The sequence below is a fragment of the Calidris pugnax genome, unplaced genomic scaffold (assembly GCF_001431845.1).
Source record: "Calidris pugnax isolate Ruff unplaced genomic scaffold, ASM143184v1 scaffold9, whole genome shotgun sequence".
Classification (NCBI taxonomy): Eukaryota; Metazoa; Chordata; class Aves; order Charadriiformes; family Scolopacidae; genus Calidris; species Calidris pugnax.
This window is the reverse complement of record NW_015090778.1, coordinates 1,380,063-1,407,316: the sequence shown is the minus strand read 5'-3', so window position 1 is coordinate 1,407,316 and position 27,254 is coordinate 1,380,063. Positions and strand designations below refer to the sequence as shown.

The 27,254-nt window shown below is 41.8% G+C and overlaps 2 protein-coding genes across 5 annotated transcripts in view; one reads left to right on the top strand and one right to left on the bottom strand.

Annotated features, from left to right (window-relative positions):
• Positions 1-1,462: 1,462 nt before the first annotated feature.
• On the bottom strand, positions 1,463-22,576 carry CSNK1D (casein kinase 1, delta). 2 transcript variants are annotated; one of them, XM_014951936.1, is made up of 11 exons: positions 22,396-22,495; positions 22,197-22,317; positions 16,770-16,880; positions 14,889-15,037; positions 14,177-14,405; positions 13,638-13,808; positions 11,906-12,054; positions 11,270-11,441; positions 10,774-10,913; positions 5,503-5,569; positions 1,463-3,663 (listed from the first exon to the last, which is right to left on the bottom strand). In XM_014951936.1, the coding sequence occupies exons 2-10, from the start codon at positions 22,270-22,272 to the stop codon at positions 5,537-5,539; spliced, it is 1,230 nt and encodes a 409-aa protein (XP_014807422.1). In that variant the 5' UTR covers positions 22,273-22,317; positions 22,396-22,495; the 3' UTR covers positions 1,463-3,663; positions 5,503-5,536. The 2 variants fall into 2 exon arrangements, with proteins under 2 accessions (XP_014807422.1, XP_014807430.1); XM_014951944.1 differs by lacking the exon at positions 5,503-5,569 and having other exon boundaries at positions 22,396-22,576.
• A 48-nt stretch (positions 22,577-22,624) lies between these two features.
• Positions 22,625-27,254, top strand: part of PECAM1 (platelet/endothelial cell adhesion molecule 1) — a 38,381-nt gene continuing 33,751 nt past the window's right edge. Inside the window, exons 1-3 of one of the 3 annotated variants that reach the window (XM_014951707.1) lie at positions 22,625-22,884; positions 23,030-23,128; positions 24,113-24,324. The gene's annotated coding sequence lies outside the window, so the exon portion shown is untranslated. Of the gene's footprint in view, positions 22,983-23,026; positions 23,129-24,112; positions 24,325-27,254 lie in introns of all 3 variants that reach the window. The other 2 variants (XM_014951714.1, XM_014951697.1) reach the window with 2 other exon arrangements.

Below are 27,254 nucleotides of genomic sequence, written 5' to 3'. Positions count from 1 at the left end.
ATCAGGCCTCTCAGCACCCTCCTGGTACCAAACTACAGAACGATGCAAACAGTCCAGACAGTTCAAGTTCAAACAATGGCTTCAATCCAGACAGAGACAGGAAATGCCACTAATTGTCACCTGAATGAACCAGAGGGAAGTGTACTGGATTCTTTAACAGCAAAACCTTCCATCCAGTGAATTAGAGGAGCGACTTTGCTGTAGGATTAAGTTCATGGTGGATTACGCTTCCTCACAACTGGATTAAATCTAGACTTCTGAGCAGATGGCTCAGTACTAAAGAAACATCAACATTGTGTTTTTTTTTCCACTCAGTATTTTATACACACTAAGCACTGCTTTTGTAAAGCAAAAGTTGAAGAACAAAACAAATCACTTTTTATTTCATTATTTTACAAAGAGAAAATAAATACCCTTGAAATAAACACGTAGGCTCTGGCCAATGATCTACTTACAAATCTGTAAACTCATTGTAAAGATTCTTGTTGGGAAATTCAACTTCTGGAAGCGTTGCCTTTGACAGGTTTTATGGAGGAGCTGCCACTCAGAGGTCTGTAACGTGGGGAAACCAAGACAACAAATAGTTGTGCTTACATTTTTCCCCACTGGAGAATGAAGGATGAGATGCCTCCAAGTTCTTCCTCCAAGGGAGATTTTGAGTACTTTTATGAAGTTAACGTGGAATATATGGACTCCAGAAATGCTTTAGTTTAACAGCTTTCTTACAGCTTAGGACTTATTTTCAATTGTTTTCAATTGTACAACAAAGAATTCAGGGACTCTGTAACCATCAAGATTATGTAAAACAGCAGCACAGGTGGTATTTTTCCACATAAAAGTACATAGCCTGTTCTAAATAAAATCTGTGAGGAAAAATTCAGTACCTTTCCAACTCTTAAAGGCCTGCTAATCAGAAACGCAGAGGCTTCTTGAAGGTGCATTTGCTCTCAGATTACGAATAGAGATGTAATTTTGAGAATTACACAGCAAAAGCCAGGACTTTTATTGTCCAGGGCACTGCAGGTAAAGCTCAATATTTTTCTTGCTTTTATCCTCGCTCCCAGAACTGACCAAGTCCCAGTAGCAACTCTCTTCCCGTACTCCCTGTCAATACAACGTACTGCTTGGTAAGAGAAAGCATTTGTAAAAAAAAAATACTTCTGGAAAAGAGGCAGTATCTAAACAAATCCATTTACCTTTAAAGAGACAAAAGACATGCTTTCTGTGAGCAAAGCAATAAAAGTCTTCTCTTTCTCCCTGTCTACCCCGACTGCTGCATTCTGAGCACCTAAACCCTTCCAGGAAAGTTTTAGTACCACAACAACATTTTCAAATGTTTGTAACTGATAACACTCTTTGTAGGTACAGAAGCCCCTTAAAAGAAATAATAAAAAAAGAAAGGAGTTATACCAAACCAAGTAAAGAGTAAGGATTCATTGTAAGTAAGTAAGTTACACCAAAGAAGAAGTTATTATGAATGTATTTACACAATTGTTAAAGTACACAAATACAGTGGTAGTACAAATGAAGTGCTCTGAGATACTGGTTTCCAATACACAGGTTTATATAGACAGTCTAACTATTTTCTGCATGATGGAATTTAACTATTATGAAGGACAAAACTTGCCCACACGTGAGTACAATTCTAGAAGTCTGCAGTCAACTTTTAAGTAGAGTACAGCAATCTAATGTTCCAGATACAGAGAGAATAAAGAGGCTGCCTTTGTAAGTCCCTCTAACAGTACATTATTAACCACAGATATTTACAAGGAAAGCACAGTGAGGTGTAAAACTGTTTAAATGGTAGTGCACACGCCTAAAATACTGAAGTTTATAGTAACTGAGGAAATAATTCTCTTATGCAAACTTATCCATGAATCAAACTCTTAAGCTTTTCCACTATACTCTCCCCAAACACAGGTGTCCCCGTCAGACCCAGAGTACATACAGGCAAGTCGCTAATGTTCTAAAAACATCCAAAGAAGAGTGACTAATACTTAATACGTGGATCTTTGAGAGGGGCAAAAAAAGAACTTGTCAACACCGAAACAATAAAAATTACTCTTCATAAAACTTTGAAGACCAATATGCCTTTAAAAAAAATTTGTTTTCAAGCAGGGATGAATTTCTCAAAATACCAAACTGCTCAAACAAAATCTCTGTAGATACGACCATTTCTAACATGGAATTTCCCATTACTTCAGTCACATTAGTATAAACAGTACTTCTGATACTGTTCCAAGTACTGTGAGGACAGAATACTTACTTTTATTTTATGAGACCATTTACAGTAACAAACAATATGAAGAATCTCCCATATTCCATAACCAACAGGTGCTACCACCACCTGCGACAGTTTTCTGGACAACCCAAGCACGTTGAGTCATTCATTCCTAGCTGAGGATTCTGGGCATACTCAGGTTGAATACAGTTAAGAATAAAATATGGTATGCACCTGAATTGTACAAATTCTCAGGATTTCACAGCAAGAATAGGTTGTTTCGTTTGTTCATTTTTCTTAAAGAATTCCTTTTTTGAGTCTTGGCATGAAACAGAAGGCTTGAATCAATTTATTTCTTTATTTTTAAACATGTAGATGCTGAATGAAACGTGCAAATCCACTGAAGACTCAGTAGCAACGTGTATTTTCCACTTGCAATACCCTCCAAGCTAACCAACCTCAGAGTTCAGGAAACAATATTTTACCAATAAAAAGGATGTTTGAAACTATCCATTTACCCAAACTAAGCAGAGAGATGGGACAAGCTTTCAATTCTAAGTCCCTCAAATGCCAGAGTCTTTCACTTTGTCCTTCACTTTCTTTACAAAAAAAGAAATCCGTTCTCACCATCTCCACGATACTTAAGACTCTCCAGCAGGGTATTTAGTTTTCCTCTTTTACAAAAAAGAATGATTATTAAAAATTCCTTTGTGATACACAGAAAGTTAAATGTTGAGTGTGAATGAAGACAGCAAACAGCAAAGTAAAATTCTAACAGTTTTTAAAATTTCATGAGAAAAACCGTCTCAGTCAGAATGGGACCATACAAATAAGTAAACAGTTTAAATAAAGTCAGATGGGTTTGATTCATTTACATGTTCCCTGCCAGACTAATTTTTTTTAAACAAGAAATTTCAAGTCATTGTCTTTAGTTTAGGTTTCTTTATATTCTACATTTTTAAATCAGACAAAAGCAAGAGTTCTTTACAGAGAATTAAGCCAATAATTTTAGCAAAATGATACAAAAAACTTTCTTAAACCAAGTAAAAGATTTATAGTTACAGTAGAATAATAAAAAGGGGGTAAAGTCTGCCGCCTGTGGAGGGAAAACGGAAATGGCCATCCGATAACAGGCGGTCAACTCTGTAAACCATCTTTCTTTTCCAGCCCTGGTACCACAGGGTTCTCTTAAGGTCATTGGGTTTCTGGCAAAAGCATCCTGTAATGGCAGCTGCTGGAGTCTGTCCATGTTCCTCCAAGTACCTTTTAAGTCACATGGAGAACTCCAATTGTAATGTTTCCGCTCTAGTTCAAGGTATTTTTGCTAGTAAAGCCATTGGTAACGTAGGAGATCAGCCATGCATTATCTGCTCTCCATGGCAAAATCATTTTCATCGGTGCACAGCAGACTGGAGAACACTGGTAGTTACCCGAGCAGGAATCTACCAAAGCCAAAAAACAAGACAACATCAGCACATATCCTTTCAGTAAACATACAAGTGGCTCTCAATGCACTTTTAAATAATTCGTTGCCAAAAATAAGTGTGTGAATCTTAAATCCAATGAGCTATAATGTTTCGCACCCACCTGTAGCTACACGAAGTTCCCTGTATTTTCCTTCTTTATTAGAAGTTAACATGGAAAATTCACCTTTCCAGCCAGAGAGGATGTTTTGAAGAAAAGTAAACAGAGCATAAACATGCACAGGAGAAAGAACAAACCAGATGAAAACACCACCAATGCGTTATCGATGAGTAAGTTTGGGAAAAAAAAAAAAAATCCCAATAAGAGGGTAAAAAAAATTTAATTATTTTCAATGGCTTTTCATTTTTCATGGGACATCGTGTTAAAGACACTTCATTAATTTCCATAGCTTGACCTATGTCAGTAACAGTGTAACATTATTTCAGTACCACTTTCACTGCGAAAGTGAAAAACAACCGCACTTCACTGCAATTTAAGAAGCGAGAAAGGTCGAAGCAGCTGAATCAGTTTTCAGGATTCATTTCAGTTGTAACCAGCTACAAATAGTAAGGCACATGGTAAAGGCCAACCGATGCAGACGTAACCCCAAGCAGACCAGAATCTGCCCGTCACCCCCAACGCAAAGCTTTAGGTTTGCCTTCTTTTAGGGTTTTTTTTTATTGTTATTTTTTATTTTTTATTTTTGACCAAGGTCTGATCATTGTAATTTAAAGCGTTACGCTGCCATTTTACAGCTGGATCTTTGGAATGTTACGAACTGTTTACGAAGCAGCTTGTGCACAGTCAGCCAAGCACACAAAGCAGGAGGAGAAAACAGAAGAGGAACAGCAGGATTCTTCACCAACTAGAGATACAGGATTAGTGCAAGCTTAGGCTTTATAGAGAAAGTGAGGCAGCAGACAGAGTTATACAACAGAATTTCTTAAGGAACAGAAAAAAAATCTCACAGCCTTTTTTTAATAAGAAGCAAAGCAAAGAAGCTCCTGAAATACTTAAGAAAGCATCCTTCAGCCACCAAGGTTCAGATTCCAACTGAAACTTGTTATTTCCCTGATGAAACCTGTTATTGCCGAAAGCAGAACAGACTAAAAAGCCAAAAGCTGCACACAGAAAAGGCAGAAACTTCTACTGCACTGAAAGGCGGAAAGGACTTCTAAATACCCAAATCCATGTCTGCCTACCTCCGAGATGCTCGTGTTCAAACTATCCTCATTAGTATGGCAACATTTTTAAAATACAGATCTGAAAAGATCTGACTATTTTTAAAATGACAGCTCATAAGGAATGGAGAAGAATATAAACCAGTGGGAAACGGATACGGCTGTAGTAGAACATTCCACTCATGACAAGACAGAGCCTCATTTGAGTAATATAGTCAATTGAGTCTTCATACAAGTATTTTGATTTTACGATTCTGAAGCAGATCTGGTTTCGAATGGATGACACACTGCTGCATCAACATCCCTGGAAAGACATGCAATTCTCAAACAGCTACAATTTAGACTTCGTTATTTTATTTTATTGTTGATGCTTGAATGGTTTTAGAGACTTTTTAAGTCACTGTTTCTCAATTCTGCTTAAGAGTCCAAGAGGAACAGCAGCAATAATTCAACTTTTGGAAGGACATTCACTTTTAAGTTAGAGAAAAACCAATGCTCCATCAAGCATCTGACCAGAAGGTACAGGTGCAACGATGAGATAATGTGAGGAGAAGAAGCAAAGTTTCCTCGGATGTTTCCAAGGATTTTTTTTCCCCACCCCATCCAAAGTTTTGGTGTCTAATGAGAAGCACTCACCCAGTGCTGCCTTCCAACGAAAGGAGACGAGCAGCTACTTGCCATGGTGTTCGAAAGGAATGCTATTCTGAGGTAGGGGAAAAGACAGCAATTTGTAACAGTTCCACTGCCCCAATATATAAAGATGTCTAACAAACACCCAACCTAAACTTGCAGTAGCAAAGGTATCTCTTAAGGAACTCTGATTTCAGACTTCTATAAGACATTTCTATCATATTAAGAGATACGTAAAAGGAACAAATCATACTCCTCAAAGAAAGCTGACAGGGTCAGAAGAACAACGCAGAGTGTGATGCCTATTAAGATGGATATATGGAGAAAGATTTGCTCATGAGGAGATGGAAAATGCAGAGGCATTGGAAGTATGTTGCTTTTTCCCTAGGGAAGCGGCACAACACTTAAGTTGTTCAATGCCAGCGTTGGCTACAGTCTCCTAAAAACCTCTCCTGTCAAAGAGACAATCAAATATTCCTTTGTGCAGCATTCCAATCTTTTCTTCCAACCACGGAGAGAACACCTCTATTACCAGTACGAAATCTGCACAGCTTTGACTGTTGGGTGCTGAACATGCTACATTCAGGGGAAAAAAATAATTAAACAACTTACTGTACACTATGAGCAGTCAGATTGAACCTTCTATGCAAGGAAATGAAGGCTACTCACCCACAACTAGACTCTTGAGATGCTCACTGCTTTCAGGATGCAGTCTGTGCAACGTGGACAGACAGAACTGATTCCAAGCAGCGTTAACTGGAAAACTCATCACCTCCTTGACTACGTTTCTTAATGTTTAAAGACTGAACTAGGTAAAGGAGACTTAGTGAACAGTTTGCTCATAGAGCTCAAGAGCGGAAGGATCTTTTAACAGCTGGAATCATTTTCCATCCAGCACAGATCACAACTCTTAATTGCACAGAGACCTGTAATTTAGGCTCGCTTTAGACCTGAATACACCACCTAGAAATGAATTCGGTTTTGATGCGAAGGCAAAGGGGACAGATGATCTACGTCTTTCAGTTCAGTGGTTAAGTGCCTTCACCTAGACCTCTGTTTCATTCTTCTTTAAATGTGAGTAGTTTTAATTTTAAGTAATAGGTTCTTCACATATGTTTTCTGCATACATGTCAGTTCCTGTTAAAATCATTGTCTCTAAAATGCTACACCAACTAACTCAAGATGACTTCTTACCTTTCAGACAAACTGAAACATGTTGATTTGAAATTCTTGCACTGTACTGCACTTTCCCCAAGGTCAATTTTTTATGGCTCTTCTTAGTGTTACAGTTTTCCAATTATTTAAGAAACACTGAGAACTGAACTAAGCATAATATTCCAGTGCCCAGCTCATTAATGACATGAAATAACCTCTCCATTTCTAGTCATTACTATATCACGTATAGATTCAAAGATGAAATTACACCCTTTCATGCTGACATGACACTAACCTCTCCAACAGTACACCTCCTCAGCCATTGGTTACCACTGATACAGCTCCCACATATAAGACAATGGGCTCCATCCATTAGGCTTCATCCTAATCAGGTTTGGACAGCTCCCACATATAAGACAATGGGCTCCACTCCTTCATCCTAATCAGGTTTGAGAGTACTGCAGTAACACACATTTTATTTGAATAGGCTTTACCTGACTGCTCAGCTCTCATTAATGTTTATTGCTGTCAAACATCTAACAACGTGCAGGTTTTTAGCTGTTGCATTCACTTCCATATAATGAAGAGAAGTAATGAAAAACTTGTGCCATAAACATTTAAGTTCACAAACCATTTGCTAGACACGCTAGTTGTTACTCCAATAAACATATGTTAGTGTTACAAAGTGCTAGTGCTTCTAATGAGAAGGATTTAGGTACTATGTGGACACTACCTTAGAGGTGGGGAATATACACGACACCTATTTTGCTCTCCTTACCAATTACCATTTTTCCATGAGCATTCAATTTCTCTGAGAAGAACTATTTCATCTAAAAGAATTTTGGTTTGTATAATCTACATTCCCAGCCTTAGTTTTCAGTTTCAGCCTGAACTGGTTGGAACTCATTTTGGAAAAAAAAAAGAAATAAAAACGTGGAGTCACCTTTAAAAACTCTATGTAGAGCTAAGTAGCTTCATTATTTCTTTGAGTAACCTCTGCACATTTCCATTGCCCAGAGTTTAAGAAGCAGTAGCCCTTCTTCTAGATGACGAGAGGTGGAGACTAGAGATGCAGCGTGGCCTTACCAAACCAAGGCATCCAAATAAAATAGAATAACAAACCTAATTTATGAAGTTATAAATAGCAACTCTTACAAATGCAGTTCTTAACCTAAGACATCTGTAGATGTGCACAGCAAACTGTAAAAGCTGCTTTCTACCACGAGTATGGTCTAAGCACTTCCTGAGAAAGGAAGAGTGGTAGCCTGTTTACTTAAGACTTACAAGGGAAACTTAACACTCTCAGAATGTGCACAAACAAATAGTTGCTGTTCTTTACTGTTCCCCTGATAAGAAGTGGTATGGATGGTTTTCTATATTCTTACACCCAGCCCATCAAAATTCTCCTTAATAACCTTGTCATGTGAGTTCAATACTAAGGTTTTCCTGACTAAGAACAAGGTATAAAGATAATGAGAAACCCATTGGTAACCCCATAAAAATCTAAGGATAAATTTTGATTACGGGAGAACTACTTTAATGTTACGAACACAAGAAGACCGTGAGTTATGAAAACTTGCAACTTGAGACATCTTGCCTGCTACCGAGTAAGCAAAAACTGGGAAAACGAAAAGTTAATTTTCTCTAATAATCTCAAGGGGAAGTGTTACAAGGTAAAGTAAATCTTTCCTGCCTTCCAAGTCCCAGAGGCCCACGGGAAGCTGTTTAAATTACACTATAGGTTGCACACTGTTACTCAGTCACCATGAGTCAAGACCAGCCTTGATAAGAACTAAATTAAGACAACAGCTGATGAATGATTAATTCTAACAAACTCAGAGAAGATCACGACTAGGCCGTTATTGGGACTGCAGAGACGTCAACCAAGTGATCCCATACCTGGAGCAGCGTTAAAAAAGGCGGGTATGGAAATGTGCCATTAAGCCAGACTGTACTGTGGGGCCACACCACAAATTATACATCTTATTCAGAGATTATTCAAAGATTACTGTAAAGAACCCACAGTCCTACACAATCTCAGAGTATTGCCATTTTACAAGGTAGGCAGAACCAAAATGTATCTGCAAACCCACCCGCATTACTTACACATTACAATGTTTAGAAAAGTGTAATGTGCACACTGAGCTACACGTCAGCAATACAGCAATAAAATGAAATATATGCTCTCTCCTAACACAGCCAAGTCACATCACTACACTTATTTCTGTTACTCCCATTAATTAGTTATTGGACTGGCAACAGGGACAAAGCATCTGAGATTTGCTCAGAATGCCAGAGACAAGCCCCGGGCACACACACTTTACCAAGAAACCATCTTTACATTTGAGTCAAAGTTTGGGGAGAACTGGGCATCACACCTTCACAGAACAGCTGAGAACCAAGGGACCCCTGGAGATCATCTAGTCCAATCCCGCTACTCAAAGCCCAGACAACTGAAGAAGGCAGCGCAGGGCAACGTCCAGTTGGGTTCTGAGTAATTCAGAAAAGGGAGACTCCACAACTTCTTAGGGCAACCTGTTCCAGTCCTTGCCTACTCTCATAGTAAAAAAGTTTTCTTATGCCTAAATGGTAATTTCTGATATTTCAATTTATGCCCGCTGTCTGTTGTCCACTCCCTGGGTATCGCTGAGAAGAGTCTGGCTGCACCTTCTTTACATCCTTCATCAGGTATTTATGCATATTTAGAAGATCCATAACTATGTGGAGTTTTACTTTCTTTGTTTTCACACTGTTTACAAAGTTCAGCCATAAAATATTTCCACGTGAGAATTTCTGGTGGCAAGAACTGTAGTTCAGTGAACAATTTAAGCTGGCAAATATCGCCACCGAAGCCAACACAGAAAACCTCACCTGTCTCCTATTCTCTTCCAGTCATTTCCTTAACCATTCATCCCTTGTGCAAGCACAAACATTTGTGCAGCTATGCGGTAAAACAATTCATTCAGCTGGAAAACAACCCAAAAAAATCCTACTTTCATTACAGCAGAATTGTTTCTCCATTTTCCTGTCTTCATTACAAATACCCACCTGGCCTCCATCTAAAAGAGCATTCCCTCTAGCAGTATGATTTTATATGTAAGAGCATGTACTATCCAAAATAATTAATTCTGCCAATTAAATGATGAAGCCAAAAGGAATTGAGGTAACTTTTATCAATGTGCTCTGGCAACGAGGAATTAAATGAGTCCATGGCAAAAATTATGCAGTTGGAAATACAGCACAGCATTCAGGCATGATGGAAAACCCCCTGGGTGACTGCACCAGCTCTCACAACAGCCTGCTCTCCCAGTAACGTCCCAGTACGCCTGGAGTACGGCTGATTCCCCAGTCTGTAAGTGAGGCTGAAGGTGAGTTGTACCACACACCACTCAGGGCAACTCTGTGTGAATATCCTGAAAACGGAATGTTTCAGCTATAGCATAAAGAGTTAAAAATATATTTGAACGTCATTTGTCAGGCTGAGAAAGAAGCATCCCTAAAATCTCTTTGCTAAGTCACTGTGAGCAGTGAGGATGATTTCAGTGCTGACTATGGCTGTGAATCACTGTATCATTCATCCTCCTGCCGTCCTTTCAAATGAGCCTTCTGTGACCTATACATCATCCACATACGTGGCTTCTTATCTGCTCTGAATTACAGAGAATCACAGTACTGCACTGCAACTTTTCTTCACTTTTGCACTTTTCTGTTCTTCACCAACTACTTCTTGTTTGGAAACATGACTCACAACTGCCTCTAACTTACTCTGCTTCCTCATTGATAACAGATTAAAGAAATTCAATAAGTAAAAGAGCTAAACACCGTAATTGTAGGTAAAAATGCTGTATCTCCAGAATTTAGCACCATCTCATACACCAATGACTCTGTATTACTTTGAGTACTTTATGCTTATTGCTGCCAAGGTAAAAAAAATATATTATTTTTCTATACAGTAGTCTACAGCCACATCACAAACATTGAGGTAAAATGTAAAATATTTCTACAAGCCAACATCATCTGCAAAATCAGTATGAAATTACATCAATTAGCTGGTGTGTTCTTTTGGCAAATTAATTTAATCATATCACCCTCATTTTTCCATGACACAGCAATCTTTTTTACCTGCGAAGTCGACATGCGAGAGGTATCTTGTCGGCCTGTTAAGTCAGACGACGAGATATTGACTGGGGCACCGCGATGCAATCTCATACTCACTTTCCTTTCTCGTTCCATGCCAGATACTGGCCGAGGAGAGGTGTTGGCTGTGAGAAAGAACTGTGTTAGATTCTCATAACGAGAAATGGGATTATAACCCTGTCACTGGTAAAATTACACTCTCCTTGTTTGCATATGAAAATTCCACAGAGTCAAACAAGAGAAATCAAGGCCTTTGTTTTATGTTCATAGAAATCTAAGCAGCAATTGGCAGGTAACGAGCGTATACAACTACATTCAATCTACTGAAAAGCAGTGGGGACTAAAAAACAAACAAAAACCCCAAACCCTGACCACAGACAAATACCATTCAGGTATCCCAATTCTAATTTTGAATTTGCAACGACCAGGAACACATTGCAAATTAGAGTAGTCTACAAGGGGCATCTATCCACCTACTCACCAGCATGTGAAGTTGGGGTAAGAGGAGTAGGAGGAGCTACATCTTGTGTTCCTCTCAGCCTGCCAGAAGCAGTGGAGGGTAATCCACGCACGGCTGGATTCCGTGTGTGTCTCAATCTTTCCTCTCGTTCTCGCCTTTCACGTTCAGCATCTTCGGCTGCTCTGCTCGCACCCTACGGGTCAAGACTAGTCAACAACTTGGGAGATTACTGAGTCTACAACTATGTATTTGGATATAAATACTGAAAATAAAGGACTGGACAACCCATGAACTGAAGTTCAGGGCATCAGACACCTCCTCAATGGTTGCACATGAAGATCAAGGTGGGAGAAAATAATAATTCTGCAACCTGGCACAGTGACTGTCCTGAAGGAAGTATCTCAGAAGCCCTACACATTCAAAACCATCTAACTTCAGCTGAGTTGTCATTCAACTCATTCAACAGCCATTTCATGGCTCCTGTATCTCCTGCCTTTCCTCATTTCCTGATCTTTTTTTCTAGGCAATAGAGCTTCCAGGAGGAAAAAGGCAAGACAATCTTACAGTATCAGTTAAGATACTCAAAACTGACAATGTAGTAAAAAAAAAACATTACAAAAAAATTAAAAATTTTAGAAAGCTATGTCAGCTACTCACAAATTTCAGCATGTTCCAGTCAAACACATAGTCATACGAGAACCCTTGTCGGTGGAAGAGGTTTCTGAATAATTGCCTTAGATAGGAATAGTCCGGTTTGTCATCGAAACGCAAAGAACGGCAGAAATTCAAGTACGTGGCAAATTCAGCTGTAATAAAAGAAAGCCTGTTTTTTTCCTTCAGCTTCACATTTGCTTTTTATAATTCTGAATCACACACAAAAAAAACCCAACCACCCCAAACCCAACCAGAAGGGAATCTCCAAAATGTAAGAAAAAGAATAATAACCTAATACTAGAAATCTATGACAGACAACACTAGAGCCCACCTATCAAGTCAACCCTGAAAGGGAAATTATTTGTCTACCACAGAGTAGACCTCATTTGTCATCAGAAGAGAGGACTCAATATTAGAGCTCTTTAACCAACAGTTGGGGGAAGGGGACGACAGACGAGGACAAGTTTAAAACTACAGTTGAGCAAAGAAAAGAGATTTTTTTTTGCCCTTCTTTGTTTTGAATATATTTAAATGCAATTTATTGCAGGACGTGAAATAGCATCTCTTTGTTGTTAAGTCACATAAAGATTTATGTCTGCAACCTCACAAAACACACAAAAACTAGGGGATCCATATAAATTTCCCATATAAGTCATGCTACAATTTTAGGCTTGCAATAATCTGAACAACTGTTTTATATGGCACACAAAATATTAGTTACACAGCAAAAAAAAAATAGTATCATTGTGAATTCAATGCGCCAGAGGTAACAGTAGTATCATAACACCAGGCTTTGAGTTCAGGTCTTTCTGGCTGAAATAATATATTAATAATTTATGCTAAGACAGAAATCCTAACAAATGGCAGAAGAAAACTTGATTAGTCTTCCCTGTCTGTTAATCTCAGATAAAAAACATACTGAATGTAAAGGAACATGTATGAAGCAACATTTGAAACACATCAAAGACAATAACTTTTCATATAACCCTAACAAAAACTATAGTTCTCATTATCATACCCAGCTGCTGAAGCCAAGAGCATGGAAAGAATAGAGACAGAACTATTAATGAAAGATCAACAATATTCTCTGATGGCAGCTAATGTTAACAAGTTTTAAAACAGATTTAAGTATCATTTTGCAGGGCTCAAAAATGCCTATTTGTTATTGTGGTATAAATACCAAATTGAGAAAAAGAAGAGCTTTGAGGCACGATACTAGAATATAGGCGAGTTTCTTACGCCTCTCATAGATGCTGACCATCAAGAGGCCAAACTGGATGAATCTGGAATGACAATTCCCAAGTGAAACAACTGCAATAAGTGAGAGGTGCATCTGATTATACAATACCATTCATCCAAGAAACAGTACCCACACGTATGAAGAAACAGGTAGTTTCTCAAAAAGCTCTTTGTCTATTAGAGTTATCCAGCCAGCAGAGATGCACATACACATAATATAGCTTAAGCCAGATGTACCAAGATACCCCTCAACTCAAGGGCATGGCAATGATTGTTTACTAATAGATAAGACAAGGGATAAATAGAAATGGTCTATGATCGCAAAGATCCCAGTCTCGAAAGCGCAGTATCTTTAGCACGGACGTGTCCAATCATGGGGTTGTGGGGGGAAGAGAGAGAGAGAAATAAAAAAGACAGGTAGAATTCAGTGTAAAGAAAACAAAAATACCACAATAAAGTGAACACGTAGGCCTAGTGCCATATCAGAGTAACTTACAAGGATATCCTTTACACAAAACCTCAATGGGTGTAGACATTTTCTTTTCACTGATACGTTCGTATTTCTGCCTCTTTGTTGCTGCTTTCAGTCCCTGCCAGGGGAGGGAGCCCAGGTTAAAATACATCAGTACATAGCCCAAGGACTCCAAGTCATCTCTGCGAGATTGCTCTACAACAGCATAAAAAAGTGGACTCATTAGGTTTCATTTTCTACTGGAAAAACAAAAGACTGTGCAACAAGACTGTCATAAAAACCTTTAGAAAAACAAGAGATAGCTTAGAGTTACTATGCCCGTGATAAACTCATACAGTACAAGAAAAGGCCTATCACACTTGCAGTTATTTAAAAATGTGCTAATTCCTGAGAATTACAAATTGACTGAATCCCACCCAATTGAGAGATACAAAGCCAAGCACCCTGCACTGTTAGTGCCAGAACTAAAGAGATTGTCTTCTGTGCTTCCATAAAGCAACATCTACTTGCACTAATATTATGCGCATCGACACAATTTCTATTTATTGCTTTCCCCAGCTCACCAATTCCAAGATGAGTGTTGATGGATGCATAACGGGCAGTTCCTGTTAAGTTTTTATTTTCACGATATGGAATATGTTGGTGAGTTCGAGCATCTCGGTACTTCTTTGCTAATCCAAAGTCTATTATGTAGACAAGATTGCCTTTCTTCCCCAGGCCCATTAAGAAGTTATCTGGCTTCACATCTCGGTGAATGAAGTTCTTAGAGTGAATATATTCAATCCGACTAATCTACATACACAGGAAAAAAAAAAAAACACAAATATCATTGTCGAGGGACTGGGTATACACCTTTTTTCTTATAAATACACCAGCAAAGGTGTCTAAGTGATAAAAGAGGTAAAGAAACATTTTATTGTAAAATGCAAGGGCATTAAAGAGAACACAATTTAGAAGACAATAGATAAACCTTCTCTCCAGTTCTTTCCTTGTGTCTGTTTTACATTTGTCTCCAAAATCATTCTTCAGCAGCGCAACACCTGGTTTGCAGACAGCACAGGCCCAGGTTTTTTAAAATCAAATTAAGACTCTGTAAGCACTTTTGTCAGGACACTACATATTTACAGAAATAAAACCAGTTTTGAGTCTTTTCTCTAATGATACAGCCCATTCCCCTCTGAATTACAGAAATAAAATGTAGTTGGTTAGTATCTCTCAAGGAATTTTAACATCCCAACATTCTACGCTATGAAGATCAACACAGCAGTTTCCTACCATTTGGTCAGCGAGTAATAGGACTGTCTTGAGACTAAATTTCCTTGAACAAAAATTGAAGAGATCTTCAAGACTCGGTCCCAACAGCTCCATCACCATTACGTTGTAGTCCCCTTCAGCTCCACACCACTTAATTGTGGGAATACCCACTAGAGGAAAGGAAACAGTTTATTCAGTGTAACAATTGGATTTATACAGCTCATACACATCAATCTTCAAAGCTCTCTGAGAGGGTCACTACTACAAATGTTTGTATTTACAGTGAAGCTTACTATTTTATGCTACCTTCGGCCATTGCAAAATGAAGTTTGAGAATTTCACAGAACTAATATAAAATTATAGCAACAGAGGTCTATAAATAGCCTTTTTCCTCTTCCCCAGAAACCTCTCTGTGTTTAGCTTGTAACTTGGAAGTATTTAGTGGCTTTGCTAGATTTGCACCTAAAGCATTTTGCAAGTATTAATACTCATGTAGTCTCCAAGATGGCAACAAGGAGCAAATTGGAAGTCTGAAAATAAAGACACTGACAAACCACTAAATATTATTACTGAAGAAGGCCTTAGAAATTAACTTCTTTCTTACAAAGCCTACAAGATCACCGTAAAATACCTCTCTCTCCTATTGCAATTTGCAATGAATTTTCACCCTTGCTTCCTACTCTTGTCTGTTCTCTAGTTCCATTGTATTTGCTTTTTGGTGAATCTCTATCAAAATAGCATTGTTTATGAGACACTTGAGAGAGCTAAAATTAGCCCTGCTTTATGCAGAGACTCAGGAAAAGTTATTTCACACATGGAATTGTTCAAAATTTTTCAATTAAACCTGTATGGAGGTAGCCTTATTCAGAATTTGAAATGCCTTTACTCTGAGTTAATTGTACGCATTTTGAAAGCGAAATGGTATAATTCACCCATTTTAAACCCTTACCTTTACTTGATACGCATTATTTTTTGCTGAAATCCCTTCACAAAGAAACACTTATTCATATGGAAAATTAACCTTCTGCCACCTGCCTCCGCAGCATCCATCCTCAGAAAGAACCCACCATCACAGCCTTGTAAGCCCATTTAGGAGGGATTTTACTCTATGAAGAGTATTCAGGTTACAGGCAGGCAGCAACCAAATGAGGCAGCAATTAAAAAGTAACTAAATGTAAATACACATTATCATCCACTCCTGGATTTATGATTACTGTACTTTGCATTTGAGATACAGCGTGGAACATAGTCTTTATGCGAAGCATAGCCTCACTCAGGAAGAATTCAAGGGACTACAAAACTTAACTACACTGAGTGTATGCCCCAGAATTGCATGGGAATCTTACATTTGCAGAATTCCAAAATACAGGAACGAGTTATCCACACAGTTGCTACAAAGTTGCTTCACTCCCGTTCCCTACTACTAATGTCATTTTGTGTTTGCTTTCCCACAGCAAGGAAATATTTCTAATGCAGAAAAAAGAATATTAGCATATACAACAAAAGTTACCCTGAATTTACCAAGCTTAGAGTTGTGCTACTATAATAAGCAAGTCAGGTTAAATGCTCCAGAACAGTGGTTACCATCTTTCACTGACTCATAAGGAAACAAAAGTGTAGTGGCAGGATACTGCCAGGCGGGACCACACTTTTGTTCCACATTGCTTGAGGTTTTCACTTTTTAATATTCTGGGACCACGAGCAACATTGGAGGACCTTAGTGACTATCATGAAGGTTCACATCCATGGATTTGGAACTGCAACTCTACACTGCACACAGGCCCCTTTCCCACCTTCTCCTCCTATGTCGGAAGAGATCTTAACCACTAAATACCTTCAGGTGGCAGATACATCAGACATAAAAACAGTTAAATCTCTAAAGAAGAAAGATAATTTGCTTGCCTCCACCCTGCATCATTTTGTAGATTTTACTCTCGATGTGGAGCTGAGGATGTTTGGTTTTGACACATTCCAACTTAATTGCAACTTCCTCTCCGGCAGCAATATCAGTTCCTAAAACCAGAATAAATTAAAACATCGGTCAAAATATATTTAAAATCCATTTCCTTTGTCAAGACTGGAACAAAACAAATACTGACAAATTACTTCTCAATGACAAACATCCAGAGATTATTAAGTACTTTCAACCACGATCATCTAGAAGTTCTTCTGAAGTCTTACAGATTCCCTCCGACAGACCAGCGGTTTAAGAGACAACTATTAGCCACTGTAGCAGAGGAAGCCAAAACTGCTGCTATCCCATTCCAAAAATAATATGAGTGTATCTCATATTATTATATCACCCCCATCTGAGGGGTGGAAGTGCTCAGAATGAGTGTTTACAGGTGTGGCATGTATCCCTGCCAACCTAAGAAATGCAAGGAATTCAGATCACCTCCTCTTATGTCTTGGAAACATAGACTACAACTTCCCTAAATCTCAACCTACTCCAGATGTATTCTGACACCTTATGATTTTATCCAGTTGGGAGGCAGATTATCTAGAATCAAGAATTTGCCCTCTCAAAAAACTTTTTAAAAATATCATTAAAATCTTGTTTCAAGAATCAAGTGACTGAAAAAGTTGGTTTACTTGTTCACTTTCATAGTTTAAATGTATGTAGGAAAAAACACTGAGTCAAGAAAATACATACCATCACAGCCAAGCAACTTGGGAACTACAGGGAAACAGGAACTGGCAAAAGGAGATGTGTGACACTTTTCAGACATATCTCCGAGTCTCTCTACTTTCAGAATTTGGCTTTCTCTTTTCTGCATTACCTCATGATTTAGTACCACATGAAGTGTATTGCCTGCTGTTTGTTCTGAGCCCCACTCTTCAAACCTTAACTTGAGACCTGCTAGTTTTTGTTTAGAAAGAAACAGCAAACAATCATTTTGTACTCCCTCTGTCCATGATGATCAGAATTTCATAGACTTCTAGCCACCTCACTTGCCCTTAACTCTTTTCAGAGTTCAAAAACTTGTCATTTTTAATTACCCGTAACTATTCCCCGTTTCACTTATCTGTACCTTTTCCCTGTTCCATAATGCCCTTTTTGAGAGTCACACAAAGCAGTTGACAGAGACGCACAATTATAATTTATTTTTTTCTGCTTACCAATTTTTTTTCCATATGATTTTCTTTGACCACTACAGAGTACTCAATTAACTTATTCATCTAACTGTTGTAACTGCAAGATCTCGTTCCTAAGATCAAGGAGCTACTTCAGTGCTTTATAGTCCTTCGCCTGGAAAGGCTAACAAAGACAGGCCAACACCCCACACTTTAAAATGGGCACGCCTCGCAAGGAACTGACAGTGCATGGAATTATCCATGAGTTCAAGCAATACTATGCTTTTTTTTTCTTTTTAGGTTATTAAAATGTCTTTTTGTGTCAGCACACACATGAGTATTAAGGTGGTGTTGCTGCTACGATAAGTTTTTCTGAGTGAACACCAGGGTCGATATTTATTAGTCATTTCACAATGCACCTTAAGAAAAAAAAAACCATCTGAAGCTCACTCTGGGTACAATAAGCACAACCCAAGGTGAGCACCTGGGAGACACAAAGGAAAATAAGGCTGTACATGTAACTGTCTCTCATGAGTCCTTTGTAACTGGCACAATAGGTGGCAGGATCCCCAGTTGCTACTTTGGTCACAGTGCAGTAGCAGCAACTGGAAACTCTTCAATCTGTAACCTAAGCTTTTCATATTTTATGAACATATTACTTTTATGAATATATTACACATTATATACGACTTTAAATGAGTTATAGTGCACATCAATTCAGAAATGTGACAGATGAACAATACAAGGAGGAAGGCATAATTCTGATCTAACATTGACCTCCCCACCCCAAACAAATAAAAATCTTGATTTTGAACTACATAGTTCATGCTTATCCCTGCATTCACTACCTGTTCTCCCCAATCCCACAGTAGCCGAGATCAGGGAAAGTGTGGATTGAAGAGAACACTATCTGATTGGTGACCAGCAACAGATCTGGATCGTTTGGGGTTTAGGGTTATTTGGTCCTTTTTTTAAAAAAATTTTTTTCAATCCAAAACACACAAATTGCTGTGTGTACTGAAAAACACACCTCTTTACAGAAAACTGCAGACTTCTGTCTTTGATTAGGACAAAACTGCATGGCAGGATGAGGACCTGCATTATTGGTATTAAGTTAGGCCAATGCAATATTAAACTGTTACTTGACAGACCATGGTCTCAAGCTGGTAGGTGTCAGTTCTGAGGACAGTTGCTCTTCCCAAGAAGTCCTTATGACCTAAGATAACCAAGATTCTTAGCCTGAACTCTGCTTCTGTATAAACCCTCCCCTATAAAACAAGAGTTTTTGTATTAAAATAATGAAATCAAAATACTTGAGTCCAGCAAAACTGATGAGAAGGGTACAAAAATACAAATTGTTCCTCCAAGCAACCCAGTGTTTGTCTCCAGGTAGGGACTTTTGTCTCCACTTAAATCCTTGAACAACATTTCTAAAGTAATTCTGTAACCACCAAAAGCTTAGCGTCCTTTAAGGAAAACATAATAGTATTTGAGACGAGGCAAGAAGCAGTATTATGAGAAGGATCAATAATTAAAAAGAAGCAATAAGCAATATCATGAGAAGTCACCATTTGTAAGTGAAAAAGAAAGTCTAGAGTTGCAAAAACATTTTCTTTTAAACTACAGAATTCTAATTTACTTGGAATTGCAAAATCCTCTACTGAAAGGAAAGCCTTGGAAATTATTTTAATTAGTTTCAAACCCAAACCTTATTCTTTAGAGAAATATATGCGTAATGCAAAAATAATGAAAACACAGTGACTGCAACGCCTTCGTGACTCGTATCTCTCTGACCTCATAGACGGAGCAATAAAACTCTCCCCTCCATCTTTTCTGCCATTTAGAATATCTGGGAATGCGTTTCTTTCATATCTTCCTCTGGATGGTAACTTCAAAAGATGCAGGTACACTAAATTCCTAAATTTTGTTTGCTTTAAGTTGTCTACACTCCTTTATTTACAATACTGCCTTACATTTCAAAATCCTGCCCCACAGACCCTGCCACTCCAAGCAAGCAAAGCTGAGGCCATTCCAAATTCCACCAGACATATTTTGAGGTACAGGAGAGAATAGGAGAGATTGTGAAAGAACTAATAACAGAGTCATCAGCTCTGTATTCCAAAGAACCCACTGAAAGACAGAAGGTCCCTCCCCTCTACTCTGGAATGTCTTCAACACCCTTGTAGCTGCGCTAAAAAAAATAGAGGAGGACGGGAAACAGGCAAAAATAATCAAATCTTCCTTTTCAAAGCATAAAACCAAGCTGGAAATCTCCACTGAGGTTGCCTACAAATTTACTGAGAGCTATCATAAAGCATGGGCACTTAAAAAATTAAGGACATCTAAAAGAATTTTAAAAGTTATTTTACGGCACTTAAGTCCTACTGTACAGTCTGACCATCGAAGTAAAAACTTGTGTTTTCTATGGTTTTTTTTTTCCTAAAACCCCCACATTTCAGTTTTACAAAAACCAGATTTCAAATGCTTCTGTTTTACCACATAACAGGAGGCAAATCAAATGGGCCTCTACAAAAGGCTTCAGTTCTTGAGAGACAGCAATTTCCCTTGGAAAAGGAAATCCATACCATTAGCTGGGTCTTCCAGGTATATAATATAATTCTGTGCTAGTTCCTGGCTCGGGCATGATGTTTGCAGCAAGTCCTAAAAGTAAATCTATGTTGGCTACTTAAGAGATAAAAAAAAAAAAAAAAAAGGTCAAAAACAGGGGCTGAGGAATTCTTGTGCAGAAGGCAGCAGGGCAGCAGTACTGATACACAGAGAACTAGGATTTCCTGTGCCACTTTACTGGTGTGGGCTGTGCACATAAACATAAAGGTGACAAATAAAAAAATGTTTCTTTTATCCAAGATTTTTCACATTTTAACTGCTATCTTAATCTCCACCCCAAATCCCAATGGTAGCTAATAAGGACTTTTGCACAGGCGTACCATCTTTCTCACGATAGTCTTCGCTCTTTTATTCAAGCGTTGCAGAGAGAAAGAACCCCATTCTCTGCCTCTAGACAACCACAGGCCTTCAGCTGGAAACAGGCAATTTTTCACCAGGTGTAGGATCTCTATTAGGGATAACCAGTCCTTCGTTACCTGCTCACAGGCAGCTTTAGCTAACAAATGATTTTGGAATGCCAGCGGTGCGCTGCAACATGAAGCACTGCTGTCTAGGAAGAAAAACCACCCCTCATCCTGCACACGCTGCCAAACACACCAGGGATGTATGTTAGTGATGTTGGTGTCACCCTCCAGACGTACGCAGTCAACGTACCTGAGCCCCTGCCAGCTCCAGCTCCCCTGCTTTTGACTTGCTTTTCTAAGTTACCACAATTTTCAGACGCAGAGTACTCGCTTCCGTGTGGCAGGATAGAACATTTAAATTTGTCTGGATTGAACTCATTTCTTAGATTTTAAGAGCCTGCAGAATGTTCTGAGTATTTTAAAAATACCAGCTTTCAAAACTTGTTGTACCCACCACTGCTTGTCACAATCCTAAGCAGGAAGGCATTACAATCAAGAACGACAGCAACAGACAGGCAAAGACAACAAGCCTGCAAACTTTAAAAATCACAGCAGCAGAATAAGAAATACGCAGTAAGGCATTAGGGCAACATTCAAGCAACAGGACAGCCAAACTGTGAGGATTCTCTGAAGGATTTGAGGGGTTTTTTAACTGCAACCCAGTCATCCGTAGTTGTGTAATGTTGTTTCTTAGGCCTCGCAAGAGAAACAACATCCTTATGACAGCAATTTTTCCGAGCCCACTGCAGTGATATTTAACCCTGATGCACACGTTTCTTTCCCAAAACATTTTTCTGACTGTGGCGGGGTTTTTTTTGGTTTGTTTTGTTTCGACGGAGGGGATTTATACCCTTACCCCCATTTTACAGATGAGAAGATAAACGGTGCCCAAGGTCACCACCAGACAACAATGGGAAGAGGCAGCTAAAAACGCCAGAATTTCCCATTTCCGCACTGTCCAAATTAGGACATGATGTCAACGAAATATGAAATTGCTGTTGCCCTGCCTCTGGCAACGTACTTCATACCGAAGGGCATTTCTGGGACAGAGGCACAGCCCCAGCTCCAGCCGGGGTGAAACGAGGTCCCGGGGGCTGCCCCGGCCCAACCCCGCCGGGGCTGGAAGCGGGCAGGGCACCGAGCGGCGCCCACCGCGGCCTCCCTCCCGGCCTTCTCCGTCGAGCCCCAGAACCACCGTTCCCCAGCGAACCACCCTCCTTACCCAGGTAGATGTCCCCGAAGGAGCCGCTCCCAATCTTCCGGCCCAGCCGGTACCGGTTCCCGACCCTCAGCTCCATGGCGGCAGCTCGACTCGTCCGCGACCCGCCCCGCCCCGCCGGCTCCCCCCCCCCCCCCCCCCCCCCCCCCCCCCGCGCCCCCCCCCCCCCCCCCGCCCGCGCCCCGCCCCGCCCCGCCGGCTCGCGCTTCCGCCGCCTCACAGCCCCGCGGTTCCCGCTCTCATCGCGGCTTATGGTCCCGCCGCTCGACACTGGCGAGACGGGCGGCACCGTCGCCGCCGCTCCCGGGAAGGATGGACGCGGATTGCCCCCCGCAAGGCCGGCCCCCTCAGCCGCTCCGGCTCTCGGGCGCCATATTGCGTGACCTCACTTCCCTAGCAACGGGGGCGGGCGCGAGCCTCGCCCCGGCTGCGCTCGTGACTCCCGCGGCCGCTGAGGCGTCGTCGCGCGGCCCCCCTGAGGAGAAGCCGATGGTGGCGGTACCGGTTGCTGACCCCGCCGGACCTTACGGACCGGGCCGCCCCGCGAGGGTCTGCCGGGCCCGGGGAGGGCGGCCCGCCGGGTGTAGGGGCAGTGGGGAGGTGCTGTGGCTGCGCTGGGCCCCGAGGAGCGCTCCTCTGACCCGTGAGGCGTCGGGGACAAAGTCTGAGGCGTGACCCTGAAAATTCTGAGGTAAAAAGGTGTCCTTCCCGCTGGAGAAGAGTGGCGGGGTCTCTGCGGCCGGCCTGCGGTGGGGCGGAGGAAACCTTTGCTACAGTGGAGGAGGAGTGGTGAGAAAATGTTTATATTTACACCAGTTCCCCTTTTTTTGCAGCAGCAGCAGCCCTTGAAAGCACGACCTTGACCGGCTAGTGGACTTCTATTGGATGAGTCGAGGTTGACTTCTCTTAGGGCAAGCCGGGGATCGCACTTGCAAGTGGGTAGATGGATTCTGAAGCTGGCTTCTGGCATGAACGGGCTTGGGCTGCAGATGTCTTGTGTCCCCTCCCCACAAAAGAGACCTCGAAGGGCTGGAGTGGGCCATGAAGCTGATGAGGGGTCTGGAGAACAAGCCTTATGAGGAGAGGCTGAGGGAGCTGGGGGTGTTCAGCCTGGAGAAAAGGAGGCTGAGGGGAGACCTTCTCGCTCTCCACAACTCCCTGAAAGGAGGGTGTAGCCAGGGGGGGTCGGTCTCTGCTCCCAAGGAACAGGTGATAGGACAAGAGGAAATGGCCTCAAGTTGCTCCAGGGGAGGTTCAGGTTGGATATTAGGAAAAATGACTACACGGAAAGGGTTATTAAGCCTTGGAATGGGCTGCCCAGGGAAGGGGTTGAGGCACCATCCCTGTAAGTACTTAAAAGACGGGTTGACATAGTGCTTAGAGACATGGTTTACTGATGGTTTTTTATCAGAGTTAGGTTGATGGTTGGACTCTGTGATCTTAAAAGTCCCTTCCAACCTGGAAAACGCTACGTGATCTTAAAGGTCCCTTCCAACCTGGAAAACGCTACAGTTCTGTGTCAGTGGACTGTGGTGTAAAAGGGCTGGGAGTACTGAGAGGTGTGCAAGAGGTGATTGACAGCTGTGTAAGTTAAATTAGTGCCGAAGGAAAGTCAAATACAGCCCGGTCCCCCTGCCCCTCACAGGGAGGAAGGTGTTTCCCAACCCTGGTCAGAAAGCTCACCCTTACGCTAAGAACACGTTCAAAATGACATCAATTACTCTCAACCACCGACTTTAAGAGTTCAGATCACTTTGGTTTTTGAAGGCTGTGGTGTATTTTGAGCTGAGCTGTTTCCCTGTTTCCCTCCTGTAGCTCAGCTGCTCTCCCATCCCTCGGTCTGATGGAATTCCTCTGCTTTATTCTGTGCCTTTTTTTTAATATTCTGGACTATAATTGGGGACTTTTTTGTTTTCCAGGTGCCTCCTTGTACGCGTTTCGTGCTGCTCGATAGATGCCCCAGCCCAGGTTTGCAGCCGGTGGTGGAGCCCCCAGAGGAGAAGGTGCCAACCCTGGGTCTGGTTGTTCTGTGCCCTCTTTTTTGGGTAAATAAAAAAAAAAGGGGGGTGTGATGATGTCATTTGGGGCACCCCAATGTCACCAGGGGAGCAATGATGCGGCAGAGGAGCAGGTGAGTGGGGGGATGTGGGGTTCCCCCCAAAAGCGGAGGGTCACAGCCCCCAAATGTCTGAAAATTCGGGAGGGAGGGTTAAAAAATGTTAAAATCTGTAAATATGAGTGTGAGGCATTGAAATAGAGAACAGTCTCTCATTTATATAGAGATGGAAAAATAATATTCATTTCTGGATATAAAAGGAGTTCAGAATAAAACCCCGTATCTCTAAGGATTTTATGATCCTGTGACTATATTATATAAAAGATCGCAGAGTAAAAAAATACTTAAATATAGAGTGGGGGGATGTGGGGTTCCCCCCAAAAGTGGCGGCTCACAGCCCCCAAATGTCTGAAAATTCGGGAGGAAGGGTTAAAAAATGTTAAAATCTGTAAATATGAGTGTGAGGCATTGAAATAGAGAACAGTCTCTCATTTATATAGAGATGGAAAAATAATATTCATTTCTGGATATAAAAGGAGTTCAGAATAAAACCCCGTATCTCTAAGGATTTTATGATCCTGTGACTATATTATATAAAAGATCGCAGAGTAAAAAAATACTTAAATATAAAAAAATATTAGTGTCAAAATAGATGTCTAAGCAGATATTCTAGATGTGTTGATGTATAAATTTAAGTCGTTCTAAGCCTAAAGAGATCTTCTATGTAAGTGTAAAAAGAGAATAGATATTCCCTAAGTGGATACACGTGTGAATAGATACAGAAGTGTCTCTGCTCTATAGGGTTTCTAAATGCAAAGCCTATTTATACAAAGGATTTAAAAACTCCCCCTGCCCCAATTCCCCCAAAACAGGGACTCCCCCCCACAGCGCAGAAGCACATCACACCCCGTGCTGAGACCGGTCACTGCTCATCGCCCTGATGAGGGCTCAGGGCGGGATCCGTGGGGCGGTGCTGCCGCCCGGCGGCGGGATTGCGGCCGAGGGGATGCGCGTGGCCCCAACTCACCGCGCTCCCTGGCCACGCCCCCGGGTGGCGCATGCGCGGTTCCGCAGAGGCGCGAGGCGGCGGGGCCCGGACTCCGGTGGGCTCCCAGCCACCGGGAACGGGTTCTGTGCCGCCCGCCCGGCCCCGAGAGCGGCATTAGCACTGCGGTACCGGCGCTTACCGCCCTCCGGGGCACCCGGAAGTACCGGTCAGTCCTCCGGAAGTCTCGGTCTATGGCCTTTCAGTCCTCCAGGACACCGGAAGTGACTTAGACCTCCGGAGTCAATCTCTATGATCCCGCGGTCCTCCAAGGCACCGGAAGTACCTATCGCTCATCCGGAAATTGAGCTCTATGGTCCAGCGGTCCTCCAGCGTACCGGAAGTGCCCGTCGGTCCTCCGGATGCCGTCTCTGTGGTTCCCCGGTACTGGAGAAATCTGGGAGCGCCAGGGAACTCGCTGGTGCTTCTGTAACCCAGTCCATTTTCAAATTTTCTCACTACCTTTTCCTCTCTCTGTCGCCCCAACTTAATTTTAGTTGCTTGCCCCCTGCCGCGTTTCAGATTTTCTTCCTCCATCTCTCTCGGTGCAGGCCTGGGGCCTGCTTTAATCCTGCTGTGGGATCCTTCTCCCCTCTTGCCTTCAAAATTTTTCTTCTCTTTAGGCTGGAGAAGAGAAGGCTGAGGGGAGACCTTATTAATGTTGACAAGCCTCTAAATGGCGGTTTGAGGGAGGATGGAGCCGGGCTCTTTTCAGGGGTTCCCAGTGACAGGACGAGGGGCAATGGGCACAAGCTGGAACATGGGAAGTTCCACTCAAATATGAGGAAAAACCTTTTCTTAGGACGAGGGGCAATGGGCACAAGCTGGAACATGGGAAGTTCCACTCAAATATGAGGAAAAACCTCTTCTTGGTGAGGGTGGCAGAGCCTTGGAAGAGGCTGCCCAGAGAGGTGGTGGAGTCTCCGTCTCTGGAGACACTCAGATCCCTCCTGGACACGTTCCGGTGGGGCCTGCTCTGTCAGGGGTTGGACTAGATGATCTTCAGAGGTCCCTTCCAACCCCATATGACTCTCTGATTCTGTATGCACTGCATTTTCCTGAAATTCTTGACTTTATTGAGGATAGAACTGCATTTTCTTCCCTGTTTTTGCTATATACTGTGTATGTTGCTAATATCACTTGGATGAGTGTAGTGATAGATGGACACGATGTAGTGATGTCACCGTAGCTGCCGACAGGCGACGAGGAAACAAGCATACTACTAATGACTAAGTAGTTACCTGGTAGCTGCAGCTACATCAAGGTTTGGGTTTGAAACAGGCTCCCAGTTACTAAAAGAGATCTGCAGATGGCTGCCAGGTCCTAAGGGATGCTGTAAGGTAGCAGGGCCAGTAGTGAGAGGGCAGCAGGGAGGCACGAGGTTTGAGGAGCACGCAGAGGAAAACATCTGTGTAAGCAGGAAGGCAGGAAAGCCACTCTGGCCACGTAGAATAATCCTCGATGGTTGGGAGAGGGCCTCGGGGCAGTGAAAGTTCCCCTTGGTAGAGTTCTAAGGGTTAGCCTGGAAAATGAGTGAATAAACTGTCAATAAAGGCTGCTGCGTTCTTGTCGGTGTCTTTTTGGGACTGCGTGTGTCTGGCTGTGACAGTGTGTGTGCGCACGTGTTGAACTTTGTCAAAATGAGTGAATAAACTGTCAATAAAGGCTGCTGCATTCTTGTCGGTGTCTTTTTGGGACTGCGTGTGTCTGGCTGTGACAGTGTGTGTGGGCACGTGTTGGACTTTGTGCATCTGATGTTGATGGTGTGTGTTTGGGTTGGGCTTTGTCTGTGTGACTGTCCCGGTCTCTGTCTGTGTGTGACGGTGCCTGGCGGGTGTCTCATGGTGTGTCATGGGGTGTCACCTTCCCTCGCTGTGCCCTTTGTCCCCTCCGTGGGAAAGGCTGTTGCGGTTTTGCTGAGCTTTGTATATCCTGCTGAATTCTTTTATGGGGAAAGGGG